The sequence below is a fragment of the Artemia sp. Qi Xiang Cuo genome, chromosome 19 (assembly GCF_049724085.1).
Source record: "Artemia sp. Qi Xiang Cuo chromosome 19, ASM4972408v1, whole genome shotgun sequence".
NCBI classification, from domain to species: Eukaryota; Metazoa; Arthropoda; class Branchiopoda; order Anostraca; family Artemiidae; genus Artemia; species Artemia sp. Qi Xiang Cuo.
Genome location: NC_142812.1, coordinates 12,866,124 through 12,889,125, shown reverse-complemented (window position 1 = coordinate 12,889,125; position 23,002 = coordinate 12,866,124). Strand labels below are relative to the sequence as shown.

The window sequence follows — 23,002 nt, the reverse complement described above, 5'->3', positions numbered from 1 at the left end:
TTAGAGTAAAATACATGCATTGCAATAATAGAGCTGAGAAGGGGGAATAAGGGAATTTTACTACTAATAAAGCGTCACCTACTTGAAGAGATAAATTTCTTTAGAATTCGCAAATAACGGAGAAGACAAGAATTTTCTGAATTCATCGAAAAAATCTGATAAATTAAGAAAAAATAGCTCGCGAAAAAAGGTTATTAAAAAGAGATTATTGCGGTAAAATTAATGTTGATATTAAGGTGTCTAATGGGTATAATAATGTATAGTTATGCTGTTAGTTATAGTTATATAACTAACCCACTATGTATGCTTGCAAAATAAGTTATAAAAAAGAAAGTTTCGTTACGATTACATTAAAGTTGATATTCAACTAAATTATGTTCATTGTCGTTAATGGATATTCTATATAGGTTAAGTAACTCATTTGAATTTCAGGGGACAAAGAAGGCCAGAAGTTCAACCAAATCTCCCACTTAATGGTCCAAACGGCTCAATCCAAATGGGAACACAGAACACTAATATTAATTCAGAGGAAGATCTTCTGACGTCAGGTACCCTTTTGATGTTAAATTGTTTAACTGCGTTTCTATCTTTAAATAACTCTATTATAAATTTACAAAGTTTAAATAACTTTCTATTAATCGGGTTTTTTTTTTAACCATTCAGGCTCGGTTTGCAATAGGAATAAAAAAGTCAGTTTTTGGCGATCTTAACCACTATGCTCAGAAAAAGTGTTTTGATCCCCCCCCCCCCCTGCTTTTTTCAACGTCAGGTCATTGAAATTATAATTTCTGCTAGCAATTTTTATAAAGTTTTTATTTTTATCTGTGTCATTTCCTGTTTTCTATTGTATTCATAGGCCATTAGTATAATAGAGTTTTTTTTACATATTTTAATGGATATAAGATTTTACGACAGACCTACAGCTGTAGCTTGCAGCAAAAGATAAGGTCCAATCACTGAGCTCGGACTACACAATTTATAAAAAAAAAATTCTTAAGGGGGGATCTAAACTTTATTGGAAAATAGGAGAATGTTTCTATTTTCAGGGATTCAATTTTCAGCATATATTTCAATCTAAAGAATGCACAGCAAGTTTATAAAATTAAATTATGTATATTTATTATTTAAATATGTATATTTAAATTTATAAAATTATGTATATTTATATAATTAAATTTATAAGGTTAAACTTAGTAGATGGAAAATCTTTTTCTTAGAGAATGAAATAGATTTTACTAGAAAACACGAAAGTGCTCACTTTTTAAGGAAAATGCTTCTGTTTTCAACGATTTCCCATCAATTTTTAAGTTATTTTTCAATGAATAATGTAAAGCAAACTTCAAAAATTTAATTTGCTGGTTGAAGATCTTTTCTGTAGAGAAGAAACTAAACTTTAGTAGAAAATAGGAAACTGCTTCTGTTTTCAATAGTTTTCAACCAATTTTCAAAACATTTTTCAATTCAAATAATGTAAAGCAAATTTCAAAACTTACTTTGTGTAGATGGAAGATTTTCTCGTAGAGAAGGAACAAGGAAAATGCTCCTTTTTCAGGGATTTTCAACCAGTTTTCAAAATTTTTTTCAATCGAAAAAATGCGAAAAAAAATTAAAAAATTCAATTCGGTAGATGGAAGATCTTTTTCTTAAAGAAAAAACGAACTGAACTTTATTAGAAAATTGGTGCTCCTTTTTCAAGGAAAATGGAGCAATTGAAACAAATTTCGAAACCAATTTCCAAGGTACTTTTCAATTTATATTATATAAACTAAATTTGGAAATTTAATTTGGTAGAGAGAAGATCTTTTTCGTAGAAAAGGAACTAAACTTTATTAGAAAAAAAAGAAAATGCTCTTTTTTCAACGATTCTCAATTAGTTTTCAACGTATTTTTAAACCTAAACAAAGGCAAATAAAGTTTCAAAATTTTAACTTCGTAGATGGAGGAAATTTTTCTAGAAGATAGAACGAAATTTCTATAGAAAATAGGAAAATGCTCCTGTTTTTAGCAATTTTCAACCATTTTTCAAAATATTTTTCAAAATAAAAGAGACAAAGCAAATTTTTACATTTTTGATGAAGGATCTTTTCCTTACTGAAGAAATGAAGCTTTAATAGGAAATAGAAAAATTATCCTTTTTCAGGGATTTTCAATGAATTTTCAACGTATTTATAAATCTAAAAGATTCGGAGCAAAATTCAAAAACATAATTCGGTTTTAAACGTTTTTCAATCAGTTCTATAAGTTGTTTTTTTAAATCTAAGAAATGTGAAGAAAACTTCAAAAAGTTAATTAAAAAAAAAACTAAAAAAAAACTTTTTCGCATACTGACTAAAGGTCTGTGTTGCGCAGGTACTGATCTCCTGACTCGATACCTTCAGCCGGGAGTACAATTTGTGGTTGGGGGCAAATCATCCGACGCTTCCCTTGTTTTTCCCCCAAATTTATCCAGGTACCTATTTAGAGCTGGGTCGACTCCGACTGAGCTTATAGGGTCATACCATTGACCCCCGTTACGAAACAAATAATCTGCGACACAAGGACCTGACCCCTGACCTCAGGATTTCAAATCCGGAGCACTAACCAATCGGCTAGGACAGCTCGAAAAAAAAAATAATTTGGCATTATAAAGATCATTTTCTTAAAGACCGAAATAAATCTGATTCGGAAAATGTTCCTTTTTGGAAAATGCTCAATTGGAATATGCTCCTTTTCTCAACCAATGTTCTAGGCATTTTTCAATCTAAAAAATGCGAAGAAAAATTGAAGAACTTAACCAACTATGGTAATAACTATTGCTTGTTCAATATAATTTTAGTTTTTTTTTACTTTGTTCAATATATATTGACTTTTGGGGGCGGGAGGGAGGGGGTACATCTTATTACCTTTAATGAGAAAAACTGGCTTAATTGCACAGAAGTCCTGAATTTCTTCATATACAGATTGGTCTTATAAAATCTACCTTTATTTCTTTTTCTTCGTGTGTTCACTAGCAGCTGGAAAGCAATTTAATGTTCCTTGTTTTGCCTTTATGTTTGCCATTTTTCTTCACTAGCTTTCAATTGATGTCTGTCTGTCTTAAACCTACTCTGTCTGTCTGTCTTAAACTCTGTCTGTCTGTCTTAAACTCTGTCTGTCTGTCTTAAACCTACTTTCTGACGAATTAATTGCTTTCAGGAGATGATGAGACCACGGCTTTTCTAGACTCAAGGTCAAGTCTCCAACGTCAACCAGAGAAAGGAATTCTAAAGAAAGGTGTATATGGCCCCATAGGGTCTGATAGAGATATTAATGATAGATGGGGTGATGAATCGCAATCCGATAATCAAGAAGCATTGTTATCACCTACCACAGACCCAGAAAGGCTGCCGTTACCGTCTGGTGGAGGTAAGCCCCAAATCCTTGTTTTTCGCTATATTTGGATGTGCCTCTGTGAAAATTGCATATAATATGATCATTACTTAGAAAATGTCTTTAAGACAAAAAATCACGAAAATTTATTGCTCATTTGCCCCTGGGTTCCCCTGGGTGTAAAATATAAAAAAGAGCACCCGGTTTAGCTGCTACTTAATAAAAAACAAATATAAGTCATGCGTAAAGTTTGATAGATTTTTTTTAATTACTGAAAGGAGTGGGGGTGAGTTTAAAAAACAAACAAATAGAAAATGATAAAACAGAAGGACGTCTAACTTTGCGCCCCCAAACAGAACTGTTTTTTCTCAACCAATTCATCTAAGTTTGACTAAGAACTGAACACAATTTAAAAAAAATGTATCCAAACTAGGACCGTATAAAAGATTTTTTTCTATAGGGGGAGGGGCTACAAAAAGGTTTTTTTGGGGGATTACAAAACAACTTTGAAAAACGCATCAAAAATTTGTTTATGTTCATTTTGGTTACGTTTTTACGATACGATTAAACATTTGGAGGTGGGGGTTCAAACCTCTTACCCCCCTTGATATGGCCTTGAACCAGACTATGGATATATGGATGGGGGGTCAGTTCTCTCTTCCCTTCGTTGGACAAACTCCTATTTACTACTTAGTACTGCTTGATTTTTTCTAAAGAAGATAGTTGGGGTGAATAAATAGTCATTTGAAGCAGCTGGAGATTAAGAAACTTTAATTATAAAGTAGATTAGTGCTTCTTAGGTTGTATCAACCAGATAAAACTTACGACTTGGATCAACATTAAAACTTGAAACGACAGAAGTTATTACGTATATAAAGGGGGTTGCCCCCTCATCAACACCTCGGTCTTTATGCTAAAGTTTTTTAGTACTTTTATAAAAGCATCTTATTGTTCTAATCAAACGGCCCTTGTGTTTCAGGAGTCATTAATAAAGAATTGAGACAAATTTCAAAATTTAGCGTAAAGACCGAGGTGTTCAGAAGGGGGTAACCCTCTTTATATACGTAATAATTTCTGTTCGTTTTAAGTTTTAATTTTGCTCTTTACTTTCAATTAAAAAAACTTGTTTCTTTTATTTAATTTCGAATCGTTTTTTAAATAATGCCAGGAATAATGCCCCCCAACTCTCCACGGATAAATCCCCTCCCCACGGTAATATCTTCTAGACAATTCAATTCCGGTGAAAATTTGCCCTGGACAATTACTCTTAACCACTCTGCGCGTAAAATTGAGACGGAAAAGAGAAAGTAAGACATAAAAAAAGAATTTTGTATAAGAATTTTGACAAATTCCCCCAGTGAATAATTTTTACTGACAGCTTCACTCCCTAAAAACTTCCCTCCCCATGGAAAATACCCCTTGGAAAACCCCCAGCAGAAAATTTGTCCCCCCTCCTCTCCCCCCTGAAAATGAATACCTACATCCCAATAACAAATACTATGCGCAAACAATGGGCAAATTTTATAAGTTACAGACCTTTTCCCTGGGGCCCTGGGGGAGGGGGTCATTTTATACACAAAGGCATAGTTATTGAGCCTTTCAACTATGATGAAAAAAATGACTATCTCTAAATTTTGATCGGACGATTTTGGGTAAAAAAGTGGCGGGGGCCAAGTTGCCCTCTAATTTGTTTGGTCACTTAAAAAGGGCACTAGAACTTTTAAGGTCCATTTGAATAAGCCCTCTTCCGATTTTCTAGGACATCTGGGCCGGTACGATCACCCCTGAAAAAAAAAACAAAAAAATAAACAAACACGCATCCGTGATCTTTCTAGCAAAAAATACAAAATTCCACAGTTTTGCAGATAGGAGCTTGAAACCTCTACTGTAGGATATTCTAATACGCTGAATCTGATGGTGTGATTTTCAATGAGATCACTTGACTCTTAATGGCTGTTTCTCTCTTTTTTTTGAAAATCACAAAAAAATCCTCAGGTTCGTAACTTTTGATGGGTACGACTATATTTAATAAAATGTATATATTTCAATTCAGCATAAAAATACGATTCTTCTGATATATCTAATGGTATAAAAATTTCGTTATTTAGAGTTTCGGCTACTATTGAGCCGGTTCACTCCTTACTTACAGTTTGTTACCACGAACTGTTCGAAACCTCTTCTTAGCTACTCTTTGAAAACTTACTGTGAAAGCAGTCAGCAGTTTGCGGCAAAAAAAAATGTTTTTTTGTTAACCTGATAGGTTTAGTGTCTGGTGAATGAAAGATAAACGGACAGATATACAGGCCAAACACAGTAGAACAGGTGTTATCAGGTCAGGCGCCTGATATTTTCCCTACTTTTACGGCTTTAAAGATTCTGGAAAACATGTTGAAAGCCGGCGGAACTACCTGAGAATGACGACCAGTAGACCCTCAATTATCAAATATGCAAATTTTTTTCAGTCTAAGTTGTTCAACTTAAACTCTTTTTTTTGGGGGGGGATACTTCTATTCCCTGTTGCTGAAAACAATTGGTTCCCCTGTAAATACATCCTGAGTTTCGTCACATATAGCGTGTTCTTTTGGTAGACTGTCAATTGTTAAAGACTTTCTAGACTTCAGTTCTCTGCTTTCGGATTTTGTTTGCAGGTTTTTGTGTCTTAACATTTTTTCTATTTATATATCTTAGCTATGTTAAGCCTCTTTCAAAACTCTAACTTCTTCTTATTAAATTAATTTTCCTTTGCTTCTAACTTTTGAAAAAAAATATCTCACTGCTTTCTTTATGATCAGCTTTCTCTATATCACTTTTTTTTTATTATTATTATTATTTTTGTTTATAATTGTTACTCATGTTGGGATAGCCTTCCATGTCCACTTGTCCAGCGTTTGTTTTCTTTATATTTTGTTCTTTTTTTTCTCTTTAAACAGATTTTTTTTCTTTCTCTCTTTTCGTTATGTTGAGAAAATGTTTTTTTTGTGTGTGTGTTTTTTTTTATTATTATTAATACCCAATTTCACGAACTCTGCTCTCTGTTGGGGGTATATGTTTTTGTTATGTTGAATTAATCAAATAAAACAGTTAAACTGATTTCTATTACAGCAAGTTTATCAAGATTTAACACACTCTTAAAATATTCTGCCAATTCGTCCTCAACACTCTATTTTCCACTAACAGAGTTCCTTTCTTGAACTGGTATTATTTTAGACTGAATATTTTAGCTCAGTTTTCTAACTGAGTGTTTTTAGTTTTCTAACAGACTGAATACTTCTGCTAGTTTTCTAAAAGCGTGATGTGTTGCTACTATACCGTCTGGTTGTATCCCTTAAATATCAGAAATTTTATCGATAACCTCTATTTATATCCTCTTAAGTGGTATTTTGATACTTACTCTACTTTCTTTACTTCTTTCTTATTCTGTTATAAAATTATCATTTACTTTCTGTTTATGCAAAACCCTAGTATCTTCTACATAGCTGGCTCTCACTAAAATCGGGTCTTTGGTACTCAGATCGGGGCTCTTTTTTTTTATTTTTTTTAAGATCGGTGCCCTTTGGAATCTAAAATCTGGGTGGTAGTTTACTCACTTCGGGACTCGAAGGTATTTAAATTCAGGTTATCAGCTTATTACTTCCGGTAACTCAATTAATTAAATTTCATTTTTGGCATTTTCCCTTCTTAACATGGCTCAAAGCAAAGGATTTTTGCTCCAAGGATTTTTCTTTTTTTCAAATGATATAAAATAGGTATTTTAAAAGTCTTGGATGGAGACTTCTGCAATTTTGTTAATGAAGGTACAAAAAATTATATTTCTTAAAAAGTTGGGGGAATCCCATCTCATGGCCATCTCTCTGGTTGCAGTTACGAATAGACAAGATCACAACTAGAAGCATAACATTTTTATTAAGGAACCTTAGAACCTAGGTTTGTGTAAATTGGGATGGATATTGTCCTTGCTTAGGCCAGTATGGTGCAAGGAGGAAGAAAAGCTTTAGTAGTAGAGTCTTTCACCTTTACATGTAAAATAGTCTAGCTGTAGTCTATACAGTATTTAGTAAAATGTCATAAAATGTTATGTACACCAATGTCAAATGTCATAAAATGTCATGTACACCAAACTAGTGTATAGGATGTACAGGATTTTCTTCCGATGGATGAATAACTTTAACGTTTAACCTTTTTATACCTTTATGAAATTGAATTACTCGCAATTTTTACGTTCCATTTTAGCTTTTTTCCTTAACTAATACTATGAACTTAGTCCAGCCTGACCTTGTAAAACAAGAAAAAAAAGGCGTAAACGAGGCTTCTGGGCATTGGAAAATAAAAAATTTCTGATACAGCATGGCAAAGGATATTTTGTCATGTGTGACAGGTATTTGTCTTTGATAAATAGCTGCAGTTTGGTAGTTTATGGGGTTGACGCAGTTCATTCAGTTTTTCAGAGATAGGGATAAATCACTTGTCTAACTTCCTGATTGACTTAACGGATTAAAAAGGGTTTTTTTTTTATAAAGGCTATGCTGGAGAAACATGACGGAGAAAAAGCAAAGATTTAAGAACTGTTCAGGGTAGTGTCTTTTTTTTTGTTTGTTTTTTTGTATAAACTGTACTCTGGGCATGGGTAGCCAGATGGCTACCATGGGTATCATGGACAAATGGGTTCTATTACCGTGAAGCTAATCTGGACACGGATTAGGTGTGCGTGCTAATACGTGCTGTGTCTAACGCAAGCACTGCACAACACTTATATACATATACTATTGGACCTTTTAATTTTTTAAACTTTCAACTTTATGAAATGATATATACTTTTTCGAAGAATAAAATAAAATTGGTTCTCTTGGATTTTTTCTCATTGTTTGCAGTCACTTTGCTTACTCATATTTTAGGAGACATAACCAAATGTTTTTTTAGGTAAGAAATTAGTAATAATATCAATGTTTACTATTTATTGGTAAAGGGTTAAATCAAATAATTATGTAATTTTTTAGCAGGATCATCAATGAATGATGTCGAACGCACATTGAAGTCACTTAGTGGCTATCATGAAGATATTCTTCAAGCTCTACGTGCCGCTGCGAGCCATCGCTCAAACTCATCTGCTAGCCTCACTGCCAGTGACGATCCACGAAAATCCCTTTCGGACGGGTACTCAGAATATAATCCGCCATCCTCCACGGATTATATGGTTTTACGTGCAGCTCAATCTAGAGACAAACTGGGAGGGAGTGTTGGGAACGTCCGTACAAATAGTACAACTCATCTTCCACATGGTGATGTAAGTGGTGATGAAGGTGATACGGTGCCACCTTGTGGTCCTATAAGGATAAGAAATCTTGAAGATCTTATTAGACAGCTTGAAAGACATTCAGTTAGACATAATAGCCCAAATGGTTCAGAAGATATAAGACTTTCAGAAACAGAGGCTGATCGACATTACCGTTTGGAAAGAACTGGATTAGATCGACTTGAAAGGTTAGATCCAATACGATCCTCCTCTGCCATTGGTTTAGATAAATCCAGTCCTAGCCAGTACTCAATTCGGTAATAATTTAGAAAAATTACCATTACGGTATTGAATTCTGTTTGTGCAATACGCCTTCTACCTGTGAAAGCCAAAAGAAAAATCTAATTAAAAGACAAATTAAATAACCAAGACAGTAAAAAAAAGAAGTATATTTTTAAGTTGAACCTCAGCTGGGTTACTACATGATCTTTCGTAATTCTTAAGGAATGTTCTAAAAAAAAAATAATTAAACATGACCAAGGTGGAATTTTTTTGAGTTTTTTTAATTCCATTTTTTTACGCTCTTGCTCCTGTTATTTTCTAAAAATTTCTTTTTATTCTTAATTTAATTACTTTAATATTTTTCGTTCGTATTTTGCCAAATTTAAGATTATTAGACGGTCAAGCTTAAAATTTTTAACATCTTGATTTTGAAGTGTTAAAAAGTACCCAAAAATTGATCTGTCTCTGCATTACCTGTCTACGATTTTTTTAATTATCTTACAAAAATCTTGTAGATAAAATTCTTTGAAAATTTAGCACCCTCTGAGTGCTAAAGCAGAGATTTTAATTTAATTAACTTAAATTAAACTTCATTAATTCTTTTCTAATCACCTAAAAACTTCTTTTATACCAATTAAACTTATAACCGTGTATCAGATACTTGTGAATGACTGCATAAAATAAAAATCTATTAATTTTTTCTATATATTTTTTTGATTTTTCAATAGTTTTAACTTTGTTTATACTTAACTGCTAGAACTAAACTACTGACTGAAAATTCATCGTTAATCTTGGATATTTTTCAAGTAAACGTATTCTGTCCAGTAAATCTGTCCAGTTTTCCGTTTTGTCCAGTAACGTTAGAACTTGTTTTGTAAACCAGCTTCTATTGACAAAGGAACATATCAAGTACTAAACTTCAAAAATAAAACATGAAGTAGATAATACCATTTTAATAAAAAGCATTTTTAAACTATCATTTTTAAAAAACCTTAATCGTGGTTCTGACAAAAATCGGATCTTCGGTATTCGGGCCGATGCTCTTTATGATCTAGAATCGGCATAGTTGTTTGCTAACATTGGGACCCAAAATCATCTAAAGTGGTTATAATAGCTAAGATTTCAGGTTTTTGACCCTGGGGACACCCGTACAAGCAGGGTTTTGTACACTATGCACTTGACAGCTTATAGAAAATTAAGTAAATAGCCTCTAAAAAGAAGTAAAACCCTCACGTCAATCTTCTTTTTTAGCACTAAAACAGGAAATGTTTACGAAATTTTGGGTATGGATTCTTAGACCTATTTTCTCTTTTTTATCCATTTTATCTTAATATTTCCTTCTGAATGCTATAATCTAGGGAGCTCTGTTTGCTTCTTGGAAACCGTATCAATTAAATTTTTTTCAGCTCTAACAACAATTTTAATTGGATTCCAAGTGATGGACCCTCTTAAAAACCTTTTCCTGCTTTTTTTTCTTGATAATAGCAACCATTAATGCCTTATGTAAGAAAAATTTTTCATTCTTATGAACTTAATTTTTTGTCTCTTAGGTGAATAGAATTGAGATAGCACATCGAAAAAAAAATGTTTCAGATTTATTCTACCCATCTCATTCAATGAGCTGTAATTGTGTTTTCTCAAGTTTTATTATTAAATGATTTATCATTTTATTGAAATTGGTACTCTACCATTCTCCAATGTGAAAAAAAATCTGAATAGGTCAAGACTTTGGGTGAATCCGTTTCCCCTTTCAAGGTCCCTTAGTATTTTCATAAACCGCTTGCTGACTGAAATTAGCGACCCCTGAGTCATGAAAAAAAGTCCGGTCATGAAAAAAAGGGAGTTTTAAAACATTTTTGAGTAGTAAAAATGTTGAATTTGCCAATTTTTCATCATATGTAGGTTGAAAAAAACGCTCCAATAATGTGTTATTTTCAAGGCTGAAAAAAAATAATTATTATTCTGATACTGCATAATTACCGTTTTGAAGAGCACTTTTGAAGAATAATTACCGTTTTGAAGAATAATTACCGTTTTGAAGAACACTAGCCTCAATTTTTCTAAACTGTGCTATTCACTGTCAAGTATTTTGTGTTTTGTTTCGATTGCGGGATTTCATTTGTATTATTATATTCAGTTTGTGATTCTTTCGAAAAACGGCTTGCATTTACCTCCCATTGTAAACAAGAAACTTTTATATCTTTTAAATTTGAGGTTTAAAAATTTTGAAATTTGAACTAAAAATTTAGAAGTTGGTTAATGATATTCTAGACAGATTTACCCATATATCTGTGGCTTTGAAGTTTGAATTTACTAGATATATTCTCAAAATTCTGGAAAGTTTAATTCTCTCCATTTAATAATGTCCTTAACAAATTTGTTACAATTCGTGAGTTGTGAAAAAGAGGTGTATTTTTTCTGGGGTTGAAGCCCCAGAGCGGATATAGTATTTTTTGAAGAGTGATATTGAATGATATTTAATGAAATTAATATTTCAATTTTCACATCACTTGTCGGTGAAGTTCATGCACCGCTAGATGAAGAACAATGGTTTCTGAGACAATGGTTTGTCTTTTTGACAAATTTCTCAGAAAATTGTTTGACGATACCATTGTTTGTCAAACAATGGTTTGACGAACAATGGTATCGTTCGGTACTTGCGCCCCATTTCTCGAAAGATCTTTCATTTTTGTGTGTGTTGATTAAGTAGATAGTATCAAGCTTGGCTTCTAGTATGGTCGACTTAGCTATAGCATTTCAAAGCTTAATTCTAGACAAATGATTAGAAATTTTTAATAAGAAACTAAATTATAGTTTAAACAAATTACAAGAAACTATTGCTTATAAACCAAGACTGGTGTTTATTAAACAATCGCCAGAATAAACAAATAAACCACTTTCTATTCTATCTTTTGACGGAGTGATATATTCATATCTTGCAAAAAATTCTGAAGCTCAGCAATGAGTGTCAGCATATGCTTCTCCCTTCAAGAAACGTTTTGTTCATAAAGTTCAAAAAGAAGATTTTTCTTAGGCATGAATTATATAATGTTTTGAAAGGATAGCTTTTTAACATTTTAACTCCCTTTTAAAAAACTTACCTACTACTTCTTATTTTTTTTTCTGTGTTAGTCTAATCATAAGATCATGACCTTGTACAAACTTCTCAGGCCTTAAGCCAACCCAGTGTTTACAGCTGCACCTGGAAACTCTAATAGTTACGGTTCAAACCTGAGTGTCGCAAGGCACTCTAATATATATATATATATATATATATATATATATATATATATATATATATATATATATATATATATATATATATATATATATATATATATATATATATATATATATATATATATATATATATATATATATATATATATATATATATATATATATATATATATATATATATATATATATATGCTTCCAAGGCTTTGTTTCAAAGTAATATCCACAGTTTATATAATTATCCAGTATGGTCATTCCCTATCTCACCCATTATAAAAACCCGGACCGGGGTGCGAGTGCTCCGGAGAACGTTTTTGCATATAGAAACATAAGCGGCATCAGATCTTTTCACGGGTAGACAAGTCAGACGCGAAACAATCGGAAACAAGTGGAAACCCGCTATTACGAATAATGCACTATTGTAACCATTTCTCATTGATAGACGTAAACACACTGATCCATAAGTGAAGAAAGAAGTGGGAAGAGCTTTTTGTTCGCACCGAGAACGAAGACCAGAAATGATCTGCGATAAGCTTACTGCATAATTATATAAACTGTGGTAATATCAGAGCACCGAGTAACAGAGTTTTCTTGCAAGATACGTTGTGACTCAGAATCTTTCTTCCTTTTTATCGGATTAAATTTTCATACAAAAACACCAATGAGACTGTTCTATTTTTGCTGTCTGAGAATTTGACATATCAGTAAAGGGTAGATACAGCAACAGACAAAAATTTTAGTTTTTTGGTTTCCTTTTCTGTACAAGATTTTGGTTTAAATTGAATGGGTTACAAAATTGTGTCTCAAAAAAGGGCTGATAGAGTCAAATGACGCTTTTTAACACAAAAATATAGGACATTTTCTCTTTAAGTTTCAACTTAATTGCAGATACGCCCTTTTGCCAATTTGGAAGACCCGTTTGACAAACATATAGTGTGTTTTCACTATTGTGTTACGCTCTTTTACCAATAATAAAATCTATGTGAAAACAATGGGCAATTTGCATAATTTACAGTCCTTGCTCTAGAGACTATGGGGGTCCATTTTATAGACCTCTAAAAGAGGATGGATAAAGCAAAACAACTTCTTTTTTCTATGGTCACATCCTGGGCTGCTAAACACAATCTTCATATGATCCAAAAAGCTTTTCACTATTGTGACAAATTCTGCAGCAGTTCGAACAATCCTGTGGAACTCTGTAACTAAAATGATCTGTAATAATGATCTGCAATGCTCAAAAGTATATTTTTAGACTTCCGTCTATCTGATAAGGATTATGGTAAAAAAATAAAATACAATTTCTAAAACTAGTGACGCAGCGGTTTCACTATTGCTGCTGTTACTGATAAGTCACCGCTACTGCTAGCATGGTGGATATTGCTAAAAACTATGTTTTTTGCGCAACTTGTTGCAAACTTGCACACATCGATTTAGAACATCGATGTCGATTTGAATAACAAATGGAACCCATTTTTGTCATTGGTACTCTCACTGTCACTTTTATTATAACTGTGAAACATCGTTGTTACTCCTGGCACGGTGGATATTGCTAAAATGTTAAAATGTTAAAAGTAAAATAAATAAAAAATATGGTAATAAGAAATAGAATCGCATGTAGAATTAAAGCAACTATACTAGTAGAATAAAAATAATTTGATTAAATTTATATTCTCTAAGAAGACTAAAATGAAATAAATACACAAGCTATTAGGGCATGTCGACGAGCAAGAAAGTAAACTAAGAAAGAAAGTAAACTAGAAAGCTAGTCGACTCTGAGATTTCAAGCTTGAGGATAGAGCCAGTGAAAGGGATGTTGAGAGCTTGTTAACTTTTCATTTTTAACCTGTCTCGCCTTTATTCAGAGTGTTATGTACATAGTCTTAATTCTAATGTTTCTTATGTTGTAATTCAATTTTTGAGGAATAAATTGAGCTTTTATATAAAAAAGTCTTCTTTTTCATATTCGTTTTTTCACGTTTTTCACTTTCTGCATCCTTTTTATCTGGCTCCTTGTTTTCTTTATTGCACGCTCACATTTTGCATGTTGCTTTATAAATGGCTCCTCTCAGCGCCACCCGCTACGAAAGCAGGGAAGACCTAGACCTCCCTAAGTATTTAGCACATTTGTGGAGATTTTTGCGAAGAAATTGTGATGACTAATTCTCCGCTGGATCCTTGAATTCTTAAAAAAGAGACATTGTCATATTCTGGTAAGTGTGGCACTGCATTCTACTTGTTAGCCCCTTAAAAGGTACATAGATAAGCGACATAAACAGGGAGTATATTGAACACGGATTGATCATACGCGCATATTCCCTGGTTGCATTACGTATGTTCAATCTAACCTTCATTCGTGCATATTCCCTAGTCTTATAAGGTAGGCAACCTCCCTAAGTATTTAGAACATTTATGAAGGGTTTTCGATGAAATTCTGAGGATTAGTTATCCCTTGGTTATTTTACGACTAAAGGTATAATAAAATAATTTCTTAATAATAATAATATAAGTAATAAGAAAAAGTAATAAGAAATTAACCACGGAATTGGTAGTAGAATATAAGTAATAAGAAATAGTAATAAAAAAATTTTCTATAATAAAATCTGGTTTCTTACATCATGACAATTTGAAACTTCTCTTTGGCTCTCAATGAGAGAGCCACTTAATGGTACAAAACGGCTATCAAATGTAAACTACGTCATTAAGGGTAGGAATATATGGATTTCGTGATTTGCTATTTTGAATTTCAAACTTGGAATTAAATATCATAAATTAGATTTCAATAATAATTAGGAGTTTTGTTTGAATCAAACAAATAAATAAATCAACCACCAGAAGCAAACTTGCTTTCTAAAGCGCTTAGAGCTAGATTAATAAACACTGAATTTAGATCCTAAAATATTCTCTGCAAAGATTTTTCTCACCCCCCCCCCCCTCACTCTACGAAAAACGGAAATTTTTTGTAATTCTAGTTGAATGACTGATGATTCATCAAAAGTGATTCGAGCTAGATTGTAGAGAATTTCAGGAACAAGTTTAGAACCTAAATTATACTCTTGGAACATGTTTCTGAATTCCAACCCCCCCCCCCCCTACAGTCTAATAATCAACTCTATTACACTATCTGTTTTAGTTTCGTAAATAAACGAACTTGAATATACACCTAACTCACTAGAAACGAAAAATTCATTTAAAATATTTCCCATTTTCACCTACAATTCCAAAAATTTTTATTTATATTTTATAAACGTGCAAAATATCTTGATATTCTTGGATTATAAATGGAGCTATACTTAAAATATAGAAAAATAAGCCTTCAAGAGTGATGCATATATAAATAGTCATCAAATTAGTCTCCCAATAAGACTACATAGCCAGGAAAGAACAGGGGAGATAAAGAAAAATATGGAAAAAAAATCCAAACGTCCGCCTCAAAAATTCCCTATCATAAGCTAGGCAAAGGAGTAGTGCATGATTTCGCAAACTCAAGTAAACATCGAAACCCAATCTAAAAACATCAACCCCACGGGAAACCAGAAAAAAACTCAATTATTACTTAAAAATTCTCTTCTCGCTCAACTTCCCGCTCTTTAGGCTAAATTTTAAATTTTTGTCCTAATTCTTTAAGAATTCTTTAAGAATTCTTTAATGACGTTTTATTGGAATAAGAAGCATTTTTTTTTAAATTAATAAAAAAAAAACTTTTCGAAAAAGAAGTTTTCTAAAGAAAACTAAAGGTCATATTCAACTTAAAATCAGAAGAGATAGAACATACAATAACTCAAACTCAAAACGACCAGAAATCACTATTAAAGTTTATATGAAACCCAAAACAAACAGAAATTAAATAAACAATCATAGCAAAAAAAACATACAAAAATGAATAAATAAATATTAAAACAAGTAAAACTTCAGTTCTGTTTGCGACCCAAGCTTTATACAAAGTCAAATATTTCTTTACTTTGATATAAATGGAACCCAAGCCTAACAGGAAATCGTTAAGCAGTTACAATGAACAATTTCAGAGTTGGTACTAGTACAATTTTGTAAATAAATCCTAAAACGAGTAAAACTTAAATTGAATATGCAAATCAAGCTTGAAACGAACAAAAATCTCTAAAAACAAGAGTCTGGGTTTCGCCTCCTTCTCCCGCTGTAAAAGTTTAAAATTTACTATATCATTGGCGCTTTACTGAAAACTATATGTCTCTTGAACAGTCTTGGAAAGTACAAATAAAAATTAAACTGAATGTTCGATGTATAATGCTATTAATTGTTCAAAGTTCATCAGCTCAAGATTTTACTTCACTATAATTTTGTATTTATTTTTAATACTGCAATAACAAGAAAAGAAAATATTTATAATATAATTCGTTTTCAGTGAAACACCAACGGCTTATTACACCTTAGACTTTTACAGTTAGGGAAGGGAACAGTATCCAAACTCTTGTCTGTAGTGAAACTATATTTGTCTTGAACAGTCTTGGAAAGAACTAATAAAATTAAACTGAATATTTGATATATAATGACAATAATTGCTGAAAGCTCATCAGTTCAAAATTTAATTTTACTGTAATTTTTATGTTTATTTTCAATGTTGTAATGTGTACAAAAGAAATTATTTGTAATATAATTCGTTTCCATCAAAGCGCCAATGACCCAGTATGTTTTAGACTTTTACGGTGAGAGAAGGAGGCGAAACCCAAACTGTTGTTTGTAGAAACTTATTTATGTTAGTACCTATTGTATGTTTGTTTGCTATGATTGTTTATTTAATATATGTTCATTTTGGGTTTAATTTATATTAAAAAATTAGAAAAATATTTTGCTTGTTTTAAGCTTGATTTGCATATTCAATTTAAGTTTTACTCGTTTTAAGATTTGTTTATTCATTTAAATTAGTGCCTGTTGTATGTTTTTTTTTGCTATGACCTTTTATTTCATTTCTCTTTGTTTTGGGTTTCGTTTACTCTTTAATAGTAATTTCTGGTTGTTTTGAGTTTGAGTTACTGTAGGCTTCTATCCATTCTGATCTTAAGTTTAATATTGCCTTTAATTTTCTTTAGAAAATTTTCTATAGTATTTTTTTTAATCAATTACTGTTCGTTTTTTATTGCCAAAGCTTCAAGTTTTTTAAAAATACCCTATTTTAAAATAATTTTTTATTCCAAAATGAATTAGCGGTTTTGACAAAAACTAAGTAAATTAAACTGAATATTCCATATATAATAATATTAATAGCTGTAAGCTCACTAGCTCAAGATTTTATTTCACTCGTGGCCAGATTTAAAGCTTTGATGGTTCTAGGCCCTAACGTCTTTGCCGGTCCGGTTTGGCAAGATTTTCGGGGAAATATCCAAAACTTTGGAAATAGTTCAAGTCGTAGGGCCTTGTAGGCCTATTGGTAATTCCTAGTCTGGATTCACTGCAATTTTCATTTTGTTTTCAATGTTGTAAGAAGTACAAAAGCAAATGCTCGTAACATAATTCGTTTTAGTAAAACGCCAAACACGCAGCAGACCTTATGTTTTTACCGTTAGGGGGACGGGCAGTAGCCATACTCTTGTTTGTAGTGAAGAATATGTGTCTTGTACAATTTTGAGAGAGCACAAAAATTAAACTGAATTCCCATGATTTTTCGAATAGAATATTGTTACTAAGTTTTTCGATTGGGGGGGGGGGCACGTAGAGATGACCAGAGGTCAGCTACTATGATTTTTGAACAAATATCGCTAATAAGTTTTCTTTTTTTTTGGGGGGGGGGGATCGAGTTATGGATGGAGGACCAGGGGTCAGTTCCCGTATGTATTGGAATAAAATATTTTAATAAGTTGTTCTTTTTTCGGGGGGGGGGGGGGGCATGCAGAGAAGGCCAGGGGTCAGCTCGGCTATTTTTGGAATAAAATACCGTTCATAAGTTCTTTGAGTGGGGGGTGGGGGTTTGGTTTGTCTTATCTTTGATATGTTTTCAAAACCCTCACATAAGAGCCTTATGAGGCCCCCGGAAATTACATCCAATAGTTGTATAAGGGATACAAGTATAAATACTTGTATAAATACTATGCAATACTTGTATAAATACTTGTATAAGGGATTCGGAGGTTTGTATTGACCCTGAAGTTTTTGTTATCTGATGTTTTGACTTATTTTAACAAATTAGCTATCTGAAACTTCGATTGGATGGATTTGGGGTAAAGAAGGCAGGAGGGGTAGCTGTCCCTGGGTTCTGGAGGACTGTGTAAACCCCGGAATTTTTATTATATGATCTTGGGTCTATTTTGGACAAAATACAAATTTCAAAATGTGATCGGACGCAGTTGGGAAAAAGAGGGTGGGGGGGGGGCTAGATGCCATCACATTACTTATGGCCTCTCAAAAGGGTAACTAGATCTTTACTTTTGACTAAAGTTCACTTTTGATTCTTAAAAAGGTAACTAGAACTTTTAATTTCCAATCAAATGAGCTACCTATAGAGTTTATGCAACCACCCCTTACATAAAAACCTTATATACCCCCGGTACGTAATGTACAGCACTTGCCTACTGGATCTGGGGGGTTGTGTTCAACCCGGAATTTTTCTTATTTTATCTTTAAACTATTTTGAACAAAATGACTATCTACAAATTTCGATTGTATGTGTTTGGGCAATAAGGGCCTGGAGGGGGGGGGGCTTGTTGCGCTCCGATCCCTGTTGACTCTTAAAAAGAGCACTAGAAATTCAGATTTACAATCAAATGAGTCCCCTCTGAAGTTTTTACTACCATCCCTTCCATAAGAACCTTATTTGCCCCGGGGGATAACTTACAACACTTTCCTCCGGGTTTTGAGGGGGCTGTGTTATCCCTGGAGTTTTTGTTATATGATTTTTGGTCAATTTTGAACAAAATGATCATGTAAAAACTTCGATCGTACAAATTTTTATTGGACACAAAAATTCGATCAAAGACTTGGTGGTAGGGGGGGGGGGCTAGTTGCCATCCGATCACTTTTGACTCTTAAAAAGAAAACTAGAGCTTTGAATTTCTAATTATTTGAGTCCTATCCGAAGTTTATACCCTTCCTTAAAACCTTATATAAACCCAGGGACACAAGTTACAGCCCTTAGTTACCCTGCGCTCTGGGGGAGGGGGGTATGTTGGCCCGGAAGTGTTTGTTATTTGATCCTTGGACTCATCGGATGCATTTAAGGAAAAGAGGGTGTAGGGGGGGGGGGGTAGATGCCCTCTGATCATTTTTGACTCTTAAAAAGGTACCTGGAACTTTCAATTTCCAATCAAATGAGCTACCTCTGAACTTTGTAAGACCACCCCTTACATAAAAACCATATATACTCCCGGGGCCTAATTTGAAATACTTTCCACTGGGCTCTGGGGCGATGTCTCGACCCTGGAATTTTGTTATCGGATGTTTAAACTATTCTCAATAAAATGGGTATCTAAAAAATTTTATTGGATAGATTTGGGGAAAAAACGGCTTGGGACGGGGAGCTAGTTGACCCGTGATCTTTTTTGACTGTTAAAAAGTTAACTAGGGCTTTGAATTTCCAGCCAAATGAGCCTCTTGTGAAGTTTATATAAGCAGCCTTTCCGTAAGAACCATATAAGCCCCCAGGGTGTATCTTACAACTTCTACCCCTGGGTCCTAGTAGATTGTGTCCACCCTGGAGTTATTTTATCTAATCCTTGAACTAAGATTAAAATTTTTATCGGATAAATTTAAGGAAAAAAGGGCGTGGGAGCTATTTGCCTTCCGATACTCCTTGCCTTCCTTACTCCTAAAATGGCACTATAACTTCCGACTTCCAACTGAATGATCCCCCTCCGCAGTTTATACGACCATTCCTTCCATATGAAGGACCTATGGGGAAACGAAATTGGAGCCTTATGGCTTTGGGGATGATGGGGGGGCTAGTTGCCATTGAATCACTTTTGACTCTTAAACCCCCTCTCATTTGAGTCCCCTCTAAAGTCTATACGACCACCTTTTTCGTAAAAACTTTATAAACCCCGGGCATCAGTTACAACCCCACCCCCAGTTTTTTTTTTTTTGGGGGGGGGGGTATATTGACCCCAAAGTTTTGTCATCTAATCGCTAGACTATTTTAAACTAAATGGTCTTTTCAAAATTTTGATCCGGTGCATTTGGGGAAAAATAGGGTGGAAGGGGGGGGGGATGGGTATATGCCCGCCGATCAATTTCGATGAGTCTTAAAAAGGTATATACAAATTTTGATTTCCAATTCAATTAGCCATCTCTGATGTTCATGTGATCACCCCTTACATAAAACCTTATCTGCCCCCGGGTCATAATTTCAAACACTTCCTCTGATCTCTAGGGAGGGGTGGAGTGTTGACACTTGACTTTTTGATCTTTAAACTGTTCTGAACAAAAGGGCTATCTAGTTGGCATAGATTCCAATTTACAATCGAATGATCCCCCTCTGAATTTTATACTACCATCCCCTTCATAAAAACCTTATTTGCCCCAGGGGCATAACTTACAACACTTTCCTCCAGGTTTTGAGAGGTTGTGATATCTATGGAGTATTTATTATATGATTATTGGTCAATTTTGAACAAAATGGTCACATAAAAAATTTGATCGTACAAATTTTTGATCGGACACAAAAAATTCGATCGGAGACAAAAAATTCGTTTATACACAAAAAATTCGATCGGAGACTTGGTGAGAGGTGGGGGGGGAGCTAGTTGCCATCTGATCTCTTTTTATTCTTAAAAAGTGAACTAGAAATTTCAATTTCCAATCAAATGAGCCCTCTATAAAGTTTATGCAATTATCCTTTCTAAAAGAACCATTACAACCATTTATGCCCGTAGCATAACTTACAATGCCTGCCCCCGGGCCCTGGAGGCTGTTTCAGCCCCGGACTTTTATTTGTATGATCTTTGAACTATTTTTAATTAAATGGACATTTCAAAATTTTTATCCAATGCAGTTTGGGAAGGGGCAGGGGGGCTAGTTGCCCTCCAATCTCTTTTGACTATTAAAAAGTGAACTAGAAGTCTCCATTACCAATTAGATGAATCCTCTCTGAAATTTATACGAGTATTTCTTTTATAAGAACCATATATGCCTCCAAGGCATAACTTACACCGCCTGTCCCTGCATCCGGGGGGTTATGTCGACCCCGGAGTTTTGTTATATGATCTTTAAACAATTTTTAACAAAACGACTATCTCAAAATTTTTCTCAAATGTATTTGGGGGGAAAAGGGCGTGGGGACGGCTAGTTGCCCTCTGATCACATTTCATCATGAAAAAGGGAACTAGAACTCCCAATTTTTAATCGAATGAGCCCCCTCCAAAGTTTAAACGGTCATCCCTTCTATATGAAGTGTCCCTGGGAAAAAATAAATAAATAAATAATAAAATATTAGAGCCTTATGGACTTTACTATAGGCAATCCTATAGCGTTGACTCTGACTATAAGAATCTGGCGTAAAGAGCGGAGGGTTAGAGAAGGGGACAGCCCTTAACCACAGGCAGGGTAATTTCTTTTACTTTTAGTTTTAATATTGCTCCTTTTTTCAGTTTATTTATTTTCTGACGGTTTTTCAAATCGTATTCAGGCCTAACAAACATGTGTTGCGGGCTACACATCTTTGTTAGTCCACAACTTATGGTCTAACCAAGTTGTGGACTACAAATCTTGATTCAGTTTGTTGATAAAAGTGATTAAAACAATCGAATGCATTAAAAAAAATGGTAGAAGATTAGCTAGGATGCTGATTCTGAAATGAATATCACTCGCAGAAAAATATTTAATGGATGTTCAAAAAAGAGATATTTTTTGACTATTTTCGCAAAACTTTAATCTACTTCCTCATCACTTCATCTACTTCAGTCTACTATTATTTAATTTATTTCAAATAAGTTTACTACCACTCTTTTTTTTTCATGCTTTTCAATGAAGATAATTAAGCATTCTTTTTTTTCAAAATTAGTCGTGTGCTATCAAGTCGTGTGCATCCATATCAAGTCTTAGTCCAAATGAAAGGAAATTAGAGAGTAATATCTACCTCCCCTTCTCCCAAGGCCGTACCCAGGGGGGATTAGGGGGGTTTTAACCCCTCCCGAAATTTTTTTTTTTGCTCGTAAAATCGTAACAAAAATGGATATAAACAAATTTTGTATGCGTTTTTTGAGGTTTTTTCGTGTAAACCTCCCCCCCCCCCCCCGACAAAAAAATCTTTGAGTAAAACTCCCTCCGAAAAAAAAAATCCTGGGTACGGCCCTTCCTTCTCCAGAAATTAAGCTATATTTATCTGAAGATTCACTAAATTAGAAAATTTGGGTGTAAAAACTGACTTTTGACGCATCAGGTACATCTTTCCCCTCACCAACGTGTTTACCAGCCAACCCTCCTCCATACTAGCTGATGCAAAATTATATATTGCTTAAATTAATTTATCAATCATCAAGTTAAATGAACGTTTAAAATGAACGTTTAAAATGAACGTTTATATGTTAACCGTTAGAATCGTGTGGACTACTTAAATCATTAGAAGAAAATGTGCCACCGCTTGACGTTATTGCCTCAGAAACTGAGAAGTTCATTCTATAGCTCTTTGGTAATTTTAAAATCGTAATTTTGTAGGTAATATTATAGCTCTTTGGTAATTTTGAAATCGTAATTTCATAGATAATTTAATAGGTAATTTTATAGCTCTTAATCTTAAAATCGATTGACGATCTGATAATGCTCATTCAGCAATAACCTGGCCCTCTTTGGCCCTCTTTGAACCAATTTCATATTTTTGTGCCTCGGAACTACAAAAAAACTCTACCTTACTGTGGCACACTCTTTTTGGATGTTTAAAAAGGGCACTAGAAGTTTTGATTTCCGCTCAAAAGAACCTTTTCTCAATTTTCTAGGACGTTTGATTTG

General features: G+C 33.5%; 1 protein-coding gene across 1 annotated transcript in view; it reads left to right on the top strand.

The window, feature by feature from the left end:
* The window catches only part of LOC148940513 (disintegrin and metalloproteinase domain-containing protein unc-71-like), a 426,194-nt gene that overhangs the window by 333,886 nt on the left and 69,306 nt on the right, over positions 1 to 23,002 (top strand). Inside the window, exons 16-18 of the mRNA XM_089104806.1 lie at positions 433 to 548; positions 3,175 to 3,384; positions 8,343 to 8,826. Coding sequence (XP_088960932.1) covers positions 433 to 548; positions 3,175 to 3,384; positions 8,343 to 8,826 — 810 coding nt within the window. The remainder of the gene's footprint in view (positions 1 to 432; positions 549 to 3,174; positions 3,385 to 8,342; positions 8,827 to 23,002) is intronic.